Source organism: Doryrhamphus excisus, chromosome 3 (assembly GCF_030265055.1).
Source record: "Doryrhamphus excisus isolate RoL2022-K1 chromosome 3, RoL_Dexc_1.0, whole genome shotgun sequence".
Classification (NCBI taxonomy): Eukaryota; Metazoa; Chordata; class Actinopteri; order Syngnathiformes; family Syngnathidae; genus Doryrhamphus; species Doryrhamphus excisus.
In genome coordinates this window covers 24,744,409-24,764,499 of record NC_080468.1, presented here as the reverse complement: position 1 = coordinate 24,764,499, position 20,091 = coordinate 24,744,409, and the positions used below count along the sequence as shown (strand labels likewise).

At 41.4% G+C, this 20,091-nt stretch overlaps 2 protein-coding genes across 2 annotated transcripts in view; one reads left to right on the top strand and one right to left on the bottom strand.

Moving 5' to 3' along the window:
- Positions 1–20,091, bottom strand: part of htr2cl1 (5-hydroxytryptamine (serotonin) receptor 2C, G protein-coupled-like 1) — a 138,946-nt gene that overhangs the window by 114,605 nt on the left and 4,250 nt on the right. The window lies entirely within an intron of this gene.
- Positions 1,948–19,747, top strand: LOC131124928 (serine protease 27-like). The gene is made up of 8 exons (XM_058065933.1): positions 1,948–2,046; positions 2,088–2,120; positions 3,027–3,117; positions 18,598–18,757; positions 18,833–19,098; positions 19,185–19,324; positions 19,391–19,646; positions 19,716–19,747. Exons 1-8 carry the CDS (start codon positions 1,948–1,950, stop codon positions 19,745–19,747), a joined length of 1,077 nt encoding a protein of 358 aa, XP_057921916.1.

The following is a 20,091-nucleotide window of genomic DNA, read 5'->3' as shown; positions in this document are numbered from 1 at the left end:
ATTAAGCTCAACGGTAGGTTTACTTTAATATACTTTAGAGTAGTCAGTGTACAAACCGAGTCAACACGCCATTTTTTTTTTTTTTGTAGCAGCAAAATAACTGTTGTGTATCCAGATTGTATTTTTAACAATTCAGTTTATTATTAACTAGCACTCTTACTCAATCCACAATGTTAATCTAAGTTCAAAGCTGAATATTTAGGACAAAAAAGTCAGGTTTTGTCTTTCTGCTAAGAATATCTCAGTGCGCACAATAATTTTGGTGTGCAGAATTATTGGCCAACTAACAAAAATAGCATATTTTCCCATCTCATCTCTTTATTTTCTTGTGTTAAAGTCAAAATAATGAATAACTAAAAATGTACAAATAAACATTGCTAAGATGTCCACTAAAAAAAATCCACTGACCAATATAACCAGCCTTCCTTTCTAATTTCCTGTGCTTCCTTTCAAGCCCAGCTTCCCACATACTGTTCAGAGCGGTGTACTGTTTTCCTTTATGGTAAATCTCCCGTCTAAGAAGAGCCTACAAATTCTCAAGAGCGTTTATGTAAGTCAGGTGAGGAAAGGGGCCATGTCATTATCCTTTCATCTTTTCAGACCATGCAGTGGAGTACTTTGATACGTGTGATGGAGCAGCGTCCTGCATAAAAGGAAAGAAACAGGCTTTTTCTATGCTACGCCTTCAAGAAAGTTTCCTCTCCCAACTGGCAGTAGTTGTGGGAGTTGATTTTAAGACCATCTTTAACCCCAAACGATCCAGCTGGATCATTTTCCGATGATTCCAGCCCATAGCAGAACCCTCCTTGACCTTGCTGGTGTGTGAATTGAAGTGGAGTTTTGTACCCATTACTGATCCATCTGGTCCTTTTCATCAGTCCGTAAAGACTATGAAAAATCAGTCTTCAGGTGTTTCTTGCCCCAGTTTTATGTGTCATGTTCAAAGGTGGTTGGATTTCAGACTGCCACGGGTCAGTGAACACCTTTTGTCTCAGAGTACTCCTAGTATAAGCAACTGTTCTGGAATATGCCAGCACTGCAGACCAACGGGTTTGTTGTAGCTTCATGCTTGGTTTTTCATTGTTAACAATCTTGACAATATGCATCGTTTTTCTCAACACGTTTCTTTCGACCCTTTGACTATCCTCACGAGGATCGTGGGTATGCTAGAGTCTATTACAGGTATGTTTTGGCAATAAACGGGGTACACCCTGGACTGGTCGCCAGCCAATTGCAAGGCAGATATATACAAACAACCATTCAGAATCATTTACTATGTTGATGCTCCGTTAGGTGCTAGTGATGTTTTCGCCTAGTGACACTTTTTTAATGCTATTGTTGCACCATCTACTTTAACCTTGCCAAGTATATTATTGTATTCTGCTGCTACTTTTTCTGTTTACTGTCATTCATTAAAGACGGTAGTTTTTGACTGCAATGTGGTCATGGAAAACGATCCCGTGCAGCCCTGGAAAGATGATTGGATTAGAAAGATGATATTACATCGTCCTCCATTCGATCTTCACCAACGTGGATCAGCTCGTCAGCCATCCTCTTTTTACTCCTCTTCCAGTGACATACAGGAACCCATTGTTCCGCACCCAACTGGGTATTCAGGTGATCGTAGAACGTTTATCCACCGTTGCCACCAAACTGGTGTTTGATCAGCAATCACTCACCCACCAGAACTGCCAAGCGAGGGTGGTCATAATTGGTCTGGTGTCTGTCTGTTTTGGAGAGCAGCCCAGAGTTACGTGACACTTGATCTGACTTATTATTAGAGTTCCGCAGGGAACTTTGATCAGACTTTGAGGAGGCGTTAGTCAGTCAGTCGTCTTCTGGCTCTACACCAAAATAACGCTTCCGTAGCGTACCACTCCATCAATATCCTTATTCCGGCAGGTGAGAGTGGCAGGGATGCGATATCATTTTTCTCTAATATTAAGGATGAGCTTGCACCGAGGGATGAGACAGTCATTGGAGGAGCTAAGATCCCTTGTCATTGAGTTGGATGATCACGTCAATGAACACAAGGTGGAGTACAATGTAAAGCCTCCTGTCACTGCCTTTCATCCCTGTGGTAACAGCTCTTTATCCTGCCAACACGATACAGCTCGGAGGTGAGCAAAGCACCTGTGCCTGTGCTTGGAGGTCATGTCATCTCCAAGTAGCCTGCTCCACCCACAGGACTGGGGAACACTCACTATGGACCACTCTACCGTTGAGCCTTCAATCGGTGCACCGTCAGCTTCCACTGAGAGCATTGTGGAGGTCTACGCATCCATGAATCTCACCCTGTTGTAGAAGTTAAATATTTCTCAATCTTCATTAAATTACTATTTATACTCAAGTATTAAAATTATTTTACTTTGATGACATGCAAAAAAATGCTTTTTCTTTTCTCTCTGTCTTAGGGGGACTCACAGGCACCATCCAGATCACGCACAGCCCCTCCCCTTCAGGATGCATCGCACTGCAAATGCCTCCCGTTTTTGTTTTATTGTCAGATTATCAAGAATAATAATGTGACATTTACAAGGCATTATACAGGCTGTAGAAAGCCATGTCATGTAATAAATGTTTCTGCAACATACAGTGTTATTGGTGACATGCTGACAAACACGCTGACCGGCCCCCACCCCCCACTCAGACAGTAGGCGGGGCTTGCACACCAATCCGAGAAGCCACACTCACGGTGCCTTCATCTGAGGTGTCTTCCTAGTATTTGATGGGGTAATGTGCAAATTCAGTGCTTTTTACTGAACAAAAGGTTAAAAAAAGATTGGAATCATAAAGAAAATACATGTAGAACACATTTTTTTTTTTCAATCATGGCAAGTGAGGCTCTAAATCTCCACTTCCCTACGTCCTTTGTCTCACATATCCTTGGATTTTATCTGTGGGCTTCCTACTTCTGACAACAACACCACTAAATATTGTCGACCGTTTATCCCCCTGCCTAAACTCTCCTCTGCTATGGACACTGCCAAGCTCTTCATCTTTCATGTTTTCTGCATACGTTGCAGACACTACGTGTCAGACTGGTGGCCTCGATTTACCTGTGCAGTGTGGAAGTCTTTCTGCTAAGCCCGAGGGGAGACTCTAGTATGTCTTCAGGTGAGCATCCTCAATCTAATGGACAGACGAAGCAGACCAAAAAACAAAACCTGGGGCGGTACTCCACTGCATCTGAACATCAACAATTCGCTTTGTGGTCTGCACTCTTTTACACACACAATTTTGGTGAGTTCTGCTAAGGGCGTGTCCTCCTTTTGTTCTGTTAAGAGCTACCAGCCTCCCCTCTTTTTCCTCCCTGAAGTCAAATGTAGTTCACCACAACCTGGCTTTGAGTTATACACCTGGCAAGAGTGTCTGGTTATCTTCCAAATACATTCCTGCATCGGCGGTTCAACTCCACCCTCAGCCATCTCTGTGTGGAGTTTGCATGTTCTCCCCGTGCATGCGTGGGTTTTCTCCGGGTATTGTCCAAATTGTCCATAGGTATGGTGAGTGTGAATGGTTGTTTGTCTATATGTGCCCTGTGATTGGCTGGTGACCAGTCCAGGGTGTACCCTGCCTCTCGCCCAAAGACAGCTGGGATAGGCTCCAGCACCCCCGAGACCCTCGTGAGGAAAAAGCGGTAGAAAATGAATGAATGAATCACATTCCTGCATCCTATATCCCTATGAATCCTAACGTTTCCCATCTCATGTCTGTCACAAATAGCCCTCTGAGACCTCCTGTCATGCCTCCTCCGAGGTTGGTCAACAACCATTCCGTCTATTCGGATAATAGGATCCTTAACTCTGGGGAGGCTGCCTGAAGGCATCGGTTGAGGAAGAGGGTACTGTTGGGTTCTGTTTGCCTTTATTTTGTGCATTCACCTTTTTGTCCGACCCTTTGGGTCCTGCGGGGGCGGTGCCACAGGGTGTACCTGTAGCCAATCTGGGCTACTCAAGTGAATTATGCTATAGCTAAGTTCATTCATAGTTCTTTGGTCAGGACAAGAGCTTGACGTGCAATTCTCCACCAAAATGTAAGCGGCAGCAACTCTCTTTTCTTTTTGACTAGCTATTTAGCTTGCAGTGTAGTATTACATAGGTTTTTATATTTGCAAACTTTTCACTCAATCAGTCCTCATCTTGCTCCATTATTTCCTTTCAGGACCTTGTGGTGCTTCCTGAGAGGAAAGATCCGATAATGATGCACAATGAAAATCTGACCAATCACAGCTCTGCTGCGCTTATCGATGTTGACACAAAGTTTGTCAATGTCAAACTCCACCAGAAGGTTCAAAGGGGGCAAAGTCAGCTAGCATAAACCAGGTTTTAGGTTACGTGGCTACAGGATGAGGACACTGCATCGTTACATCTTTGTCATCGTGCTGTCAAAGCACTGAACTTCCGTATGTCCATGTAACTTGTTCCGGATGTTTCGACCTGTTTGTCCTGCCAGTGTTCGCTACTTCCTGTTTGACAGCCGTCTTGCTCCTCTACCGTTATTCTGACTTGTGAGTTTAGGCCCAAGGTTTGACCTTTTTGCCCTATTTCCACAGTGCCTTATACTTTAACTCCCTTTGTTGCACCGCATTTCAGTATTCTATTGGTCCTTTTTCCCTGTTTGCCACTATTCATTAAAGACTGTATCTTTTAACTGCATCCTTGTTTGGCTCTGCATTTAGGATCATCACCAGACTGAGCCACCAGCCACTGAGTGAACTGTATATGGTTAAAAGACGTGAGAAAAATTCAATTTGAAAATCTTTACTGCTGTAGGTGGACTCCTGCATGTACACGGTTGACTGCACAGTAGCCTAGTGTTGTTAGAAGATAAGATTGCGAAAAAGAAAACAAGATAAGCAAATGACTTCGAAGCATGTTTGGAGTGTTTTGGAATTTGTTTTGCATAATGTCAGGGGGAGTAGAATTTTAACATTGCATGTGCGTGTGTGATGCACCTGTGGGCGTGAGCATGTGCGCTCCACTTTGAATTTATATAAGACACATGGGGTTTGTAGAATTTTCCAGTCCCTGTTTGCATAACGCTGCATAATGAGGGACAGCAAGAGTGTGTGTGTGTGTGTGTGTGCGTGTGCAGAGTCATTCCTATTTATGGAATGTGTGTTTTTATAACATGCATGCAGCATTTGTGTGTATGTATTATTAAAAGAAGAGATTAGGGTGAGCCGGGGACTCAACACCTGATTAATGCACAAAGATGGATTGGAAAGTGGATTTGTGCCAACGGATTTTAAAACACACACACACACACACACACACACTGTACAATTTCTAAATAGAAATAAATGCTAGACTTATTTGCTAAAAAATAAACATTCGGAACGTTTATCGTTTCAATAGCTTTTTCCTTGTCTATTTAAGGTCTGTGATGGAATACATGTGTTGCCCTTCTAGATCAAATTGCATAGAATACATTATTGTTGGAATTACCTTGTATGCTGTATAATTGTAATATAGCATTTTGCTAAAGGAATAAAAGTCATCACATCAAATACTATGTGTTGTTGTTTTGGGCTAGAACAAGTCCATCCATCCTCTATGCCGCTTATCCTCACGAGGGTCACAGGTGTATGCTGGAGTCTATCCCAGCTGACTTTTGGGCGAGAGGCAGGGTACACCCTGGACTGGTGGCCGGCCAATCACAGGGCACATATAGACAAACAACCATTCACACTCACATTCATATCTATTGACAATTTGGAGTCGCCAATTAACATGCTTTTTAAGAAAGACTAAACTGAGATTGGAATCCAGATCGTCCCGATCTCCTGACTATATAGCCAACATGCTAACCACTAGGCCACCATGTAGCCCTGTCAGAACAAGTCAGTTTAAGACCAAATAAACCACCGTTATGATAATTTAAAATAACAATAATAATAATGATGAAATATTTGCATTAATGAGTCATCTTTCTCACAAGAAAATTGTACTGTCTGTCAAACATTTGCAGCATTTCTTGAAATGCTGGCTTTTCAATAGTGGTGACAGCATTAATAGTTCCAGTTTGAGGTTGAACAATGCCAGCTTACTGTTTTTGTCTTTTGGTAATAACAATAAAAAGAACAATTTATCATTTCAAAAGAGGTACCCATGTACGTATTTAAAGACAAATATTTGTGTTTTTATGTGTTATTAGTACTAGTATAAACATTTTTATTTATTTCATTTCTGCCATGTTCCACAAATGGCCGCTGAGCCACACTTTGGACATCTATGCCTTTGCTTTTCACCAGGAAGGCAAGGTGATGCCAGGTGACACAGGAGCGTGTCCAAGGTCTGCTTTCTTGGCTTTTGTTGATAGTCAGGGGTTGGATTGCATCATGGAGGGGTTTTTACAGCTTTCAGACCTGCATTGACCTGCTAGATCCAAGTTGGCGCTCAGTCAAATACAATATAGTATAATGAGCATAAATAGAACCATTTAGGGATTAAAGGTGCAGACAAACGGAAACATCTCCATTTGTTTTGATCTGACAATTCTTGTTCTGGGTATGTGGAGGAGGTTTAAGTGTATGGATCGGAGGGAACGTGTTGCGTTTTGGGCGTGGAGAAGTTCTTGTCCATAAATACATTGATGTGTGAAGAGGGAAAGCTTATCGTCAATCCTGGTGGAAACGGGAAGCCAGTGGAGTGATCCAATGTGTGGGGGTGATGTGCTCATGTTTGCACACTCTCATCAGGACCGTAGCTGCAGAGTTTGAGATGAATTGGAGCCTCTGCAGGCTTTTGCTAGGGATGTTGTGGAGTTATTACAAAAGTATAAGGAAGTCCTGCAGAGATGCACGACTTGTGCATAACAGAGAGATACTGGAGCCAGAAAAGGTGATGCTGGTTAGTACATACGGAACGTGTTTTGGTCTGGTGAGGGGTGACAATTAATGGCAGTTCAAGGAGCTGTTGCGTGAGAGAAAGTTGTGCTCCATCCATTACTTTATCTCCTCCAGACAGGTGGGGTGTTTTGATGATGGATGACGGTAATAGTGAAAGTGAGGATGCAGCTGTGACATTTGCATAAAGTTGTGTCATCAGCGTATAGCAGTGGAATAAAAGTCTACAGTGGTTGATGACCAGAGCAAGGCAGATTATGTAGAGCAGGGGTCTCATACTCAATTTACCTGGGGGCCACTGGAGCTCGGGTCTGGGTGAGGCTGGGCCGGAACGCATTTATTAAAAACGAAAATAAACAATTAAATAAATTATAAACTATACCCTTTTTCAGTGCTTTGAGATGAAAAAATACATAAACAAATCAAGAATAAAGAAAATAAATCTGTAATAAATAAATAATAAAACAGCAAATAATGAAAACTTAAACCACATATAGTTGGTGGGTAGAGAAATTATATTTTCCAGATTCAAATTAACATTCATTAACATTAAGTAAATTGAGTTTGAGACCCCTGCATTACAAGAAATACTTTACATGTTCACTGCAAAACAAAACATTATGAGGAGTTCCACTTCCATTGGGGGTAAGTATATGAATCAGTGACTCTGTGATCGATACCGGGGTCTATTTCTGATCCGGGACAAACAACTCAGTTTGTATATACAAGTATAAATATATTTCCACTGCAGTAAGCCATGTTCGCTAACAAGGGCTGATAACATCTGGCGAAACATTTATAGTAGACAATTATACAGAGCGACATGCGTTTAAAATGTGCATTTTGCACCCCCTGATACTATAATGTGTCGTGACGTGTCATCTGTTAATTATGTTTAACACGAGCTAAAGGCGTACTAATGAGTGTTAAAGCGGGGAATGGTTGCGGAGCAGCAGCTGTGTGAAGAGTGTGCGTAAGGCATAATAAACAGGCCGGGATTACACATGGAATTGACACACTTCAAATCATCTTATGATGATGTTTACCTGAAGTGAGACTCTAGTTATGAGACCAAATTACTCAACCTGAATAAAATGTATTGATATCTAAAAATCATGTGGTTATCACTGACGTGAATGTTTTCTGACTGCACAGTTTTATTTGCTACTATTTTTCCTGAACTTAACATTGTAGAGTCATCGTTTTACATGTTTTTCATAATGTGGCGTCACTCATTTCTGGTTCACGGATTAATTTCTACTACGTGACTTTGCATTGCTCCTCGAAAGCCTGTACTCCACCTGCAAAGAGACTGAATTACTGACAAAAGAGCTCACCCCGTTCATGCTATTGTTCTTTGGAACAAACACAACAAGGTTATGAAACCGAGGAACACAGACGCATGCACATGGTAATATTCATTCATTCATTTTCTACCTCACAAGGGTCGCGGGGGTGCTGGAGCCTATCCCAGCTGTCTCTGGGCGAGAGAAGGGGTACACCCTGGACTGGTCGCCAGCCAATCACAGGGCACATATAGACAAACAACCATTCACACTCACATTCATACCTATTAACGCCAATTAACCTAGCATGTTTTTGGAATGTGGGAGGAAACCGGAGTACCCGGAGAAAACCCACGCATGCACGGGGAGAACATGCAAACTCCACACAGAGATGGCCGAGGGTGGAATTGAACCCTGGTCTCCTAGCTGTGAGGTCTGTGCACTAACCACTCGACCGCCGTGCCGCCACATGGTAATATATTGAGGCAAATTTATCAATTTCATTTTCATTTATCGTGTGATTGATTAACTTATTTATTATGGTCCCAGGTCTGGTGCCCACAAGACATATTTTGTTCTCCTGAACTAGAAATCCTGTCATGTTTTAATCTCACAATATTTTGTGACACCACTATTAAACACTGCAAGAAATACACAAGTTTTTTAATGCACCTACGTAAATTTAAAAGTTTGACTCCCTCGTCAGGTTTTTAGTCAGCGGGTTTAGAAAGTGTCATATTTCACGGTATCCCATTAAATTGTGTTCATAAAAGGCAGTCGGTCGTCACGCCTCATAAATATAACATGATGTCAGAAGAGAAGGCAGAAGAAGAGTAACGTTAAGACGCAGTTTCAACCTCCACCGAGCCTGAGTCTGCAAGGCAGTCTTGCTATAAATTGGAGGAGCTGGATTCAGCGTTTTGGAGCTTTTCTCTGCAAAATGGAACTTGTCTTGACTTCGGAGGAGAGGAAGTGATTAAAGCATGGAACACTGTCATTTGGGGGAGTCAATTGATTGATATGTAACAGATTTAAAAAAGAAGGGCAAGTTGCACAACTCACTGGTATATATATATTACACAGTAATAGTGTATGGCTTTCCTAACGACCAAGTGAGAGGCACTCGAGAAAAAGCCATTGATTTTTGCCGTGCAAGCGAGATAGCAACCAGCCAAAATAAAAGCAAAGAGAGAAGAGACCATGGATTATCAGAGGAAAAAGACACAGAAAAAGAGTTAAGTTGCATCAGATATGGACTCCAACAAAAACAAATGTAACACCACATCTTCTGAACAGCTCTTCTCACTTCTCAAATGAGAAGTGAAGATGCAATGGCTGCAGCTTGCATGAAACCACAGGAAGATGGCATCCTTCTCTTGGCAGACCATTGATTACGGGGCAACGCAGTATGCTGCAATTTTCATTAATAGTGGAAATGAAGGAAGAACCACATCTGGGTCTGCACAAATAGCAGCTGTATTTAAGTTAAATAAAAATGTACTGTTATCTGCAAACTTGCAAACCATCTTGATGAGGTTATAAACAAAAGCAAAGAGTAAAAAGGGAGTAGAAAGGGGTGAAAAGTGATATTTTCGTGAGCATTTGTGCATGATGTGCAATTAAGAGTGGCCTTAAGGCTTGTATAAAAAGGTAAGAAAGTGCAGTGACGCGAAGTCAGGGTTGCTGACATAAGCAACAAGCTGCAGAGGGTAAGAGCAGAAGTTATGACTATAATGTTAATAGAAGACTTCATGAACAAAAGCACAATGATACTACCGTCTGAGTGCACCGACTTGGATTTTATATATATATATATATATATACACACACACACATATATATAAATATATATACATATATATATAATGGGATTTTATATTGTATTTTATATATATGTGTGTGTTATTATATATATTATTTTATATAATATTGCAGAAACATTTATTATACACCACAACCCGTATAATGTCGTCAGTCAGTGTGACATTATTACTCTTGCTAAACAGACAATATAATGCTTAGAAATCTCATATATGGAGGCACTTGCAATACTTGATTCATCATAAAATGTAAAAACACAAATGTTACTTAGTTAAAAAACATACTGCGGGTGTTGCAAAATTGCATTTTGTTTCTCGTCGGAGTAAAGAAAGCACATATTCATCTGATTTGAAATACAAGAGAAACTGATATTCATACATTTATAAGTATTGTACAGTGTACTCACAATGTTGAGTACTATAAATTTGTACATGTTGGTGGGTCTGCATTGAAATGATTTGTGAACCCCCCCCCCACGACAGGGCTACCCCTACCCCACTCCTCGAAAAGCTGATATGTGGATGTTTTTGTCCAGATAGCGTAGCATATGTGGTATGGTTTTGTTTGTATAACAAGTTACAATGACATTATGTACAAACTAAGAATAACTGTGAAAGGGAGAACTCCTTAGGTACCCGCTGCTGTCCTTAGCTTTCTGAAACTTCCCACAGCAATTCGGTTGAATCGCTCTGTTCGACTTATTTCTATTGTCCCACTTGTATGTTTTATTGACTTAGTCCGCATGGAGGTGTGCTGTTAAAGCGTCAGCATGAAAAAGCCTGTGAGATGATAATCTGATTACGTTTGGCCTCAGAAGGCCGTGGCAAATTGTTGCCGACATATCTTCCATTATTTTTTTTTTTTTGTGCCGAGTGCCAATGCCGCCATGCATGCAGTCATGCAATAAGTGTGTTGTTGATAGCAAAACCAGCAGTGTACTTATAAATGCTTCCATTCCATTCATTTAACGCTTACTCATTGTTATGAATACATCTACATCTCTTGGACTCCATACAGAGGCACAAAGCCAGAAATCAACACTGTGAGTAGAAGCATTAGCATGAGGGCTTAATGTTAAGTCCTTCATTTGCATAAATTAAGAGCCTATTGATATATTGATCACACAGGTTCCAGTAAAGAAAAGTTTTGCTGCCCACCAATGAAAAATGAGTCAATTTGAGCGTATGTCCTGGCGGATGAATATAGAAATTGGCTTCAGATGCGATTCATCAATCATCACCACAGGCTGGGACTGACACCACTGTGATGGAGATAAGAAAACATACCTGCTCTACTGAATTGTTTGCCAAACAAATGTCTGCAATTAAGGTGCATGGATATGAATTTAATGCAAAAAACAGCTTCTTGGGAAGACTTGGTAACCATTCATCCACACCAAAATTGTATTCAACAATATTCCAATAGTCCCCAATGTCTTGCTGAGATGCTAAAGTATAAGATGGGACCTACTGGAAGCCAAGTCCGTATTTTCAAGGGATGTGAAGAGAGACAGAGGGACTGGAGTGTATTTTCACTCTCTAATTAATGGTGACGTTTCCATCTCATGGGGGGTGATGAGCTTTTTATGTGATTGCACCAAGTTTTTTGGGGGGGGGTCACCTTCATCAGTGTGCAACACCGCAATCAACATCCACCTGCCACTCAATACCCTCGCTAAAAAAACTACTTTCTCCAAGAAACGTTTGTCTATGAGCTGATTTTTTACAGTATTTCAGTGAATACATTCTTCATATTTTATGATATCCTCTCAAGGAACAATAGTATATGTAGAAAGGATATACTTTATAGTAGTCAGTGTACAGATTATGTACGTAGAAGTATAGATTTATTAGTCACTGAAATGACATATATTATTGTCTAAGGCAATGGTCACTGTGACTAAATGTGCCATTGGTCCTAAGAAGGACCCTTTTCTGTCCTGTAAAGTGCCTGGTGTAAAAAAAGTCAGTACAGTGAATCAGAACAGTACCTGCATAACATAACATATACATTTGTTATTAGTGACTTTACAACAGCAATCGACCAGGCAAGTCTCTAAAAGCAACTGGTCGATGGTTATCGACTGGTTGGTGACCCGTCGTCTGAGGACTGGAGTCTCCCGTTTTGGGCTTAAGTGTTTTTGATCGTGTTTGGAGTTAAGCACGTTTGACTTGATGGGATTTCACAATCTTGCACACAGAACTCTGTGGAAAATAGCATTTAGTTGGCCTCGCTATAAACAAAGTGCATGCATTGACGTGTGTAACAGTTAGTAGTCGGGTATCTACTACGCCTCTGGCATTTGAACATATAAAGTCCCCTATTTCAACCACAAATAATTTCACTGTGTACGAGTTAAAATGACACCACTATTACACCCTGTCTGTACAAAATAATACATTAAAAAGGCATAAAACCATCCTCCCCTGCCATCTAATTGACAGTTCAACTTCATAATCCATCTCACAGGTGTGGCATAGTAAAATGCTGATGTAATAGCATAGGTGTGCTGTAGGTTGGCCACAACAAAAGGCCACTCTACACAGGTGTATTTTATTGGTGACATTTTGAAGATAGTAAGCATGTTTGAGGTGCTCTGGCTCAGTGACATGGTACGTATAGCTACTGGTTTTCAGACCCCCCCCCCATCTAAATTTTGGAGTGGCCTTTTTTTGTACAATAACCAGGCTGTCTCATCAACATCTAAACCTGTCAGGTGGCTAGATCATGACTCATGAATAATGAATGGATTTGTGAACAATATTTTAAAGAAATAAGCCTTTTGTGCAAATTGAAAAACTAAATTCAACATTTTGGGATGGATGGCAAGGGAATTTTCCCAAAAATGGACATCAGTTCCAGACAGTGAATCCCCTCCATGAAGCAATCTTCATCACCTGGAACAACATTCCCAATCCCCTCCAGGAAACACTGGCATCAAGCATGCCCAAACCACTTTTTGGGGTGATTGACAAGAATGGCAGAGCTCCTAATTAAGCCTGATTCATGATTTCTGCAGCTGTGAGGTCCGCGTGGTCATTTTCACACCCATGCCCCCTTGAGCAGCCCCGTTCCATAGGGAAAACCTCCACTCCGCACACTACTACATTTTTCTAAATACACAGGCGGAGACACGCGGGAAATGTCGCACAGTAGAAACACTGAAACAAGTTGTGTTTTAAGTCTGGTTGTTTTTTTTTTCTGCCGTGTTCACCATGCCTTTTGTAAAGCACATTCTCCTGCCAAGTCCCTGTGGTGGAAAGAATGACAATCTGCCAATTGCGGCACTCCTCCTATTCAAAAGGACAAGTGGACTGCCTTCTCTTCCTTTTCTGTCGCTGCAGCAAATAAATACGACACAAAATATCCTCTTTTGCTCTGTTGGAAGTCGAGTAAACAATGGCAAACTATTCCGCTCTAGTTTGGTACCGTGGTAGATGTGAGTTTCTGATACAGAGTATAAAGTCACACAAAACGGTCCCTCAAGGGGATTTCCATGCGGACTTGTTCGTGTGGAAAGTATAACCCAGCACTTTACTGAGTGCTTCTTTTTGAACATTTCCATTTTAGGGGAGGTTTCAATCTTAAACCTTGGATCAGCTGATGAACAGCCTATTTCAGGGGTCTGCAACCCTTAGCGTCATGCCTCGTCTTCCAGTAAAGAAAAATGGTCTGAAGTGGCTTAGATACTTTTTCTTTTTCAAATTTTACATGACATGTCTTTGCAGGGGGTGGCACGGCGGTCTAGTGGTTAGCGCGCAGACCTCACAGCGAGGAGACCAGGGTTCAATTCCACCCTCGGGCATCTCTGTGTGGAGTTTGCATGTTCTCCCCGTGCATGCGTGGGTTTTCTCCGGGTACTCCGGTTTCCTCCCACATTCCTAAAACATGCTAGGTTAATTGGCGACTCCAAATTGTCCATAGGTATGAATGTGAGTGTGAATGGTTGTTTGTCTATATGTTCCCTGTGATTGGCTGGCGACCAGTCCAGGGTGTACCCTGCCTCTCGCCCGAAGACAGCTGGGATAGGATCCAGCACCCCCCGCGACCCTCGTGAGGAAAAAGCGGTAGAAAATGAATGAATGATGTCTTTGCAGGGAGGAGATTTCTTTTCTTTCATTTTTTTCCATTCAGAAAATAGATGTGATATTTTTAATGAATGATTCTCTCATTTATTCTCCATCGGTGAATGGCCTCCTCCTCCGTATGATCTCTAGTTCAATCACAATGCCATAGTTCCCAAATCACTTTCTTATCTGCAGTTGGGTGCAATACTGAAAATGTTGACTACTTTCTAAAGCACATCGTCATTGGCAGTGAAGGCAACGGAATATTTCCTTCTTAGGGACGTATTCATGTTATGGTTGCTCACCGCAGGGGGTTGCGCACTGTCAAGATGTCTTTTTGTGTCTTACCGGCTGAACAAACCGACTCCTTCCCCCTTCACTTGCTCATCCAATCAGCTGTAACAATGCAGTGTAGATGGGTTCACGGACTAGCGGTGCACATTTGTTCTGCTTTGGTGTAAAAAAATTTTTTTTAATCACAGAGCTTGGCACAAGCCACATGTGGTTCCAGAACCACGGGTTGCCAACCACTGGCGTTTTTTCTCTAGAACCCGCTACTGAAAAAAAAATATATATATGCTGCTAGTACGTCACAGTTATGACATAAAAAGTGGAAATTATGACATTAAAAGTCGTTGAATCATTTTCTACCACTTATCCTCACTTGAGTCGTGGGTATGCTGGAGACTAGCCGAGCTGTCTTCAGGTGAGAGGCGGGGTACACCCTGGACTGGTCACCAGCCAATCACAGGGCACATATAGACAAACAACCATTCACACTCACATTCATACCTATGGACAATTTGGAGTCACCAATTAACCTAGCATGTTTTTGGAATGGGGGGGGAAACCCACGCATGCACAGGGAGAATATGCAAACTCCACACAGAGATGCCAGAGGGTGGAGATGGCCGAGCTGTGAGGCATGCACGCTAACCACTCGACCGCCGTGCAGCCACAGTAAAAATAATTATTAAAAAGGAAAGAAAGAAACACTTTAAGATTAAAAAAAAAAATCTAAATTACAACATAAAAAGAAAATCACAAGATACAAACTTTACAAGTTTTTCAATGGAGCACGTGTCTCATGGCAATTATGAAATTAAAAAAAATCTCAATTACAACATCAAAAGTCATAATTATGAGAGAAGAAAGACATAATTAAATGAAAAAGCCAAAATGATGAGATACAAACTGAGCACATGCCGCCTTCATCAAATGGCACTTGACGTGCATGTGATGTATTTCATAATTTACACTTTTTCATCTCATCATCATAACTTTTTATATCGGAATTTTGACTTTTCCCCACACAATTTCAACTTTTTAACTCAGAATTATGACTTATGATGACATTGGGATATTGTTTTCTTTCAGTGGAGGAAAAGGGCTTCCATATATTTCAGTTGAATGGTTGCTTGTAATCGATTGCTTATTCAAAGGTTTTTTTGTCTCTTTACCGTTTCTTCTTTGATGCTACAGTCCAAAATGCTACTTCTTTCAATTTTCATCAGGAGTGTATTGCCCCTTAAAAAATATACTGTAAAAAAAAAACTTCAATTCATCTTGTACAGACTACAAATTGAAATCATACTCCAGTTTAATTACAAGAAGCTGACGGTGACCTCTGACATGAAGTCAAGTGACAGCGTTTCTTTGGCCAGGTAATCACGTTAAACGTGTTTAACTTGATATGACGGACAGTATATGTAGAGCTGCCGGGACTGCCCGAGAAGCACTGGCACAAACACAACACAAGGCTGCAAGATGGCGCTCACATCGTTCCTGTCCGGGCTGACACTGTTCATCATTACTACTTCCAGGGGTAAGAAAGAATACATTATCATTGGCTTTATTTAAGAATAATAATAATGTTATCATTATTATTATCTTCATTTACACTTGGGGTGTAAAGGTACAGGTAACTCAGGGTAAGGTTTTAGGGTTTTTTTTTTTTAAACAACTTTTTCCCCCAAAACTCTTTTTATTATTTATGTTGTTATGATTATTAAGGGGGGTGTCCAAAGTTTGCCACCAAGGGCCACATACTGAAAATGAAAGGATGCAAAATATTTTTATTCATTCATTCATTCATTTTCTACCGCTTTTCCTCACAAGGGTCACGGGGGGTGCTGGAGCCTATCCCAGCTGTCTTCAGGCGAGAGGCGGGGTACACCCTGGACTGGTCGCCAGCCAATCACAGGGCACATATAGACAAACAACCATTCACACTCACATTCATACCTATGGACAATTTGGAGTCCGTTATTTTTATGTCTTTTAAAATGTTGCAGAGAGGCTAATATATATATATATATTTATGATTTATTATTAGTTATTATCAACATCTTTTGATTTTTCCTTTTTAACAATTTTGCCATTTTTTGGGGGTGGTTAAATTTCTGTAATGTGCTGCGGGCCAATAAAAGTCAAGCAAGAAAATGACTCCTGGGCTGGTTCAGTTCAAAGTTCCTCAGCCAAAGTGCAGCATTAATAGTTGCATCATGCCCCTCATATCCTGCAGGTCTCATCTCTACTGAACAACGGCAGCACACTGCTGTCCCTTTATCTAGGTGAAGTATTCAGGGACCAGAAGGCACCCAGCAGAGTGGCATACTTGCATCAGTACAGTATCTAAAAAAACAAACTGAAAGCCTCTATAAAACCAATATTTTAACTGCAGCTATAAATTGTGTGTTTCCAAAAAGTTAGCTTTTAATGAAATGTCATTGTGACCTTTAACTGAGCGAACAGCACGATACATCCTCATGATTCAGTGTCTTACTGTTATTATTACAAGATTGATGACACTTGGAAGTGAAAGTCTGTCAGTGCTATTGTTACAACAAGTTGATGCGCAAAAACAATGGTCATGTCTTCCCAGAAGTCTCAGAGCTCACACAAAAGATATTGTTGTCATGTGTTCAATCAAGTTTGTTTTTTTTCTTTCAGGATGTCATGCACATCTGACAGGTAAGCATCGTCAACATTACTGGTTTTTCCAGGAACAACACTGCAGAGTCCTCCCTGGTGTACTTCACCTATGTAACTAATAACATCAGGATTTTACATTAACCGACTGTATCTATCCACCAAAACCTAACAAGCCTCTCCTGCAAAAAGTGAGCTCGAGAAGTATTGGAGCGGCGAGGTAAGTTTCTTTATTTTTGTTGTTGACCGAAAATATTTGGGTTTGACATCAAAAGACAAATACAAGACTGGAGAGCAACATTTCAGCTTTTATTTCCAGGTATTTATAGGTCAAAACAACATGAACGCCAGAGAGCTATTCATTCATTCATTCATTCATTTTCTACCGCTTTTTCCTCACAAGGGTCACGGGGGTGCTGGAGCCTATCCCAGCTGTTTTCGGGCGAGAGGCGGGGTACACCCTGGACTGGTCGCCAGCCAATCACAGGGCACATATAGACAAACAACCATTCACACTCACATTCATACCTATGGACAATTTGGAGTCGCCAATTAACCTAGCATGTTTTTGGAATGTGGGAGGAAACCGGAGTACCCGGAGAAAACCCACGCATGCACGGGGAGAACATGCAAACTCCACACAGAGATGGCCTAGGGTGGAATTGAACCCTGGTCTCCTAGCTGTGAGGTCTACGCGCTAACCACTCGCCAGAGAGCTATATGGGAGAAAAATTGTAAATGATGGAAAATCAATCAGAACCATTGTACAAACATTGGTCGTAGCCAGTACAACCAATTTTGAATGTCTTGTCGAAAAATAACACTGGAGTACTACAACCAAAGAATTAGAACTGTGAGAACTGTAAAGATCGACCCTAAAACTATAAACAGTGACATCAGCAACAACATCAGCAGAGAACAGGAATGAAGGCATCACTATAATATAAATATATAACAAAAGCAATGGCTAAACCAGTAGATACAAAGATCAGGAATTTGCTTAAATGTACACAAATGAGTCTAAAAACTTCATTCGTCAACCTTTGTATCACAATTATTTAGGCTTATCTCTGTACTTTATGGTAAATTCCAACCTAGTTGATCCATCTTCCATCTTTTCTTGACAATTGATTTTCAATCATAGACTGTTCTGAAACTGAGTGTAGACATTCAGAGCTATTTATAGCGATGTATTAGGACACACCTGGGCAAAAAAAACACACCTCAAATGAAACAAAAGATGCTATCGTCTACCTTTCATGTCGTGTATTCATTTTTTATGTCAAACCTATATGTTTTCCACCTACAGCAAAAATCAAGAAACTGACCGCACCGTTCCGATACTTTAAATTGTTGAATGTACCACATTTCACCAATAGTAGTTTCAGAGAACAGACTGCAGTACCAAATCATGACAGATAGTACCTTTTAAGATTTGTATTTCTTCAGCAAATAGGCTCACCGAGCATGTTGTTGCTCATAAAATGTGACTGTAAAAAGTGGATAAGTGCACAATATTGCTTCTTGGAGCCATGCACTATTGCTACTACAGCTCATTAGCATTAAAGCTACAGACACACAAAAAGATGTGTTCCCAGTAGGTTACTCATTTCAAATAATTTATGATGATCCGTCTGATTAGACTGTGGCATGGCGCCGTTAAACGGCAGAATCATCAATGGTCAAGACGCCCCCCCAGGACATTGGCCATGGCAAGTCAGTCTAAACAAAGATGGTTCTTACTGCGGAGGGTCCCTCATCAGCCACCAATGGGTGCTAACAGCGGCACACTGCGTCGAACAGTAAGCAACCGTTCCCTTCCAGGTCATAGCTGTTTTATTGCTTTTGATTTGTTGTTTTACATTTGTGTCTGCTAGGAACAACATGTTTGACACAGAGGTGTACATAGGCCGTCGGAGTCAAAACGGTTCAAACCCTAACGAGGTGTCCCGAATGATGGCACTCGTGAAATGTCACCCCGAATTCGACTTCGGTACATTGGCAAACGACATTTGCCTTGTGAAACTGTCGGCGCCTGTAAACTTCACAAACTACATCCAGCCCATCTGCTTGGCCGACAGTGGCAGCACCGTGCACGCTGGGACCAGCACTTGGGTCACCGGCTGGGGGAGCCTTTCTGTTGGTGAGGTTCAAAGACGATAGAGGTCTAGGAATTCAAGTCATGAGGGAGTCCTCCTTTGAACATTTTTCTTTGGCAATTCCAATCAGATTGGGTCTTTCCAGACATTCTTCAGGAGGTCAATCTGCCGATTGTGGGGAACAATGAGTGCAACTGCTACCTTAAGGAGAGGGCAATAGAGAACTCCATCTGTGCTGGGTTCAAGGAAGGCGGGATGGACGCCTGTCAGGTGAGCAGCAGATCCAGCGCAGTGACTTACAAAAAGGATATTCACCGAGTTCTTCATTTTCCACAGGGAGACTCAGGCGGGCCTTTGATGATCAAAAAGAATGAGTCCTGGATCCAACTGGGAATCACCAGTTTTGGTATTTCCTGCGCCTTGCCTGAAAAACCCGGCGTCTATACCAGATTGTCCAGTTTCAAACAATGGATCGTGGACAACATCAATGACGATGAGGACACTCCCATCTTCAAGTTGTTCACCTCCTCAGGGGTGGACAGCGACACACAGTTCGACTGCATGCCACTCACGGACGACAGCGTATTTGGAGGTGGCGAAAGTGTCGCTCGTGTCGGCGCCTTTTCATGTTTCATCACGCTGTGTGTCACTGTGTGGTCAGTGTACATTCTAGCGGGTGTTACGAACGTGTGACGGATTGTTTCGGGTCTCTCTTCAGAATGAAACACACCGTTGCATAAATGGTTATATTATTAATAATTCATCAATCATCACAAATCTTTACATTAAAAAATCATCAAGCATCAAGAAAACAACTAATCATTAAATGTATGGTTATTGTATTGCCAGTATTGCTGTGTGCAACTTTTCTGTTTAATCTTGCACCAGATTAAATCTAAAAGGAAAATCATTTGATGTTTTACCCTTTTATTCCACTTCATCGGGTTATAAATATTGAAAAAATTCACATTACACCTCGGATATAACTATCGGATATTGCGCCGCATGATCACAACAGCATGTGCTAACATGCTAAC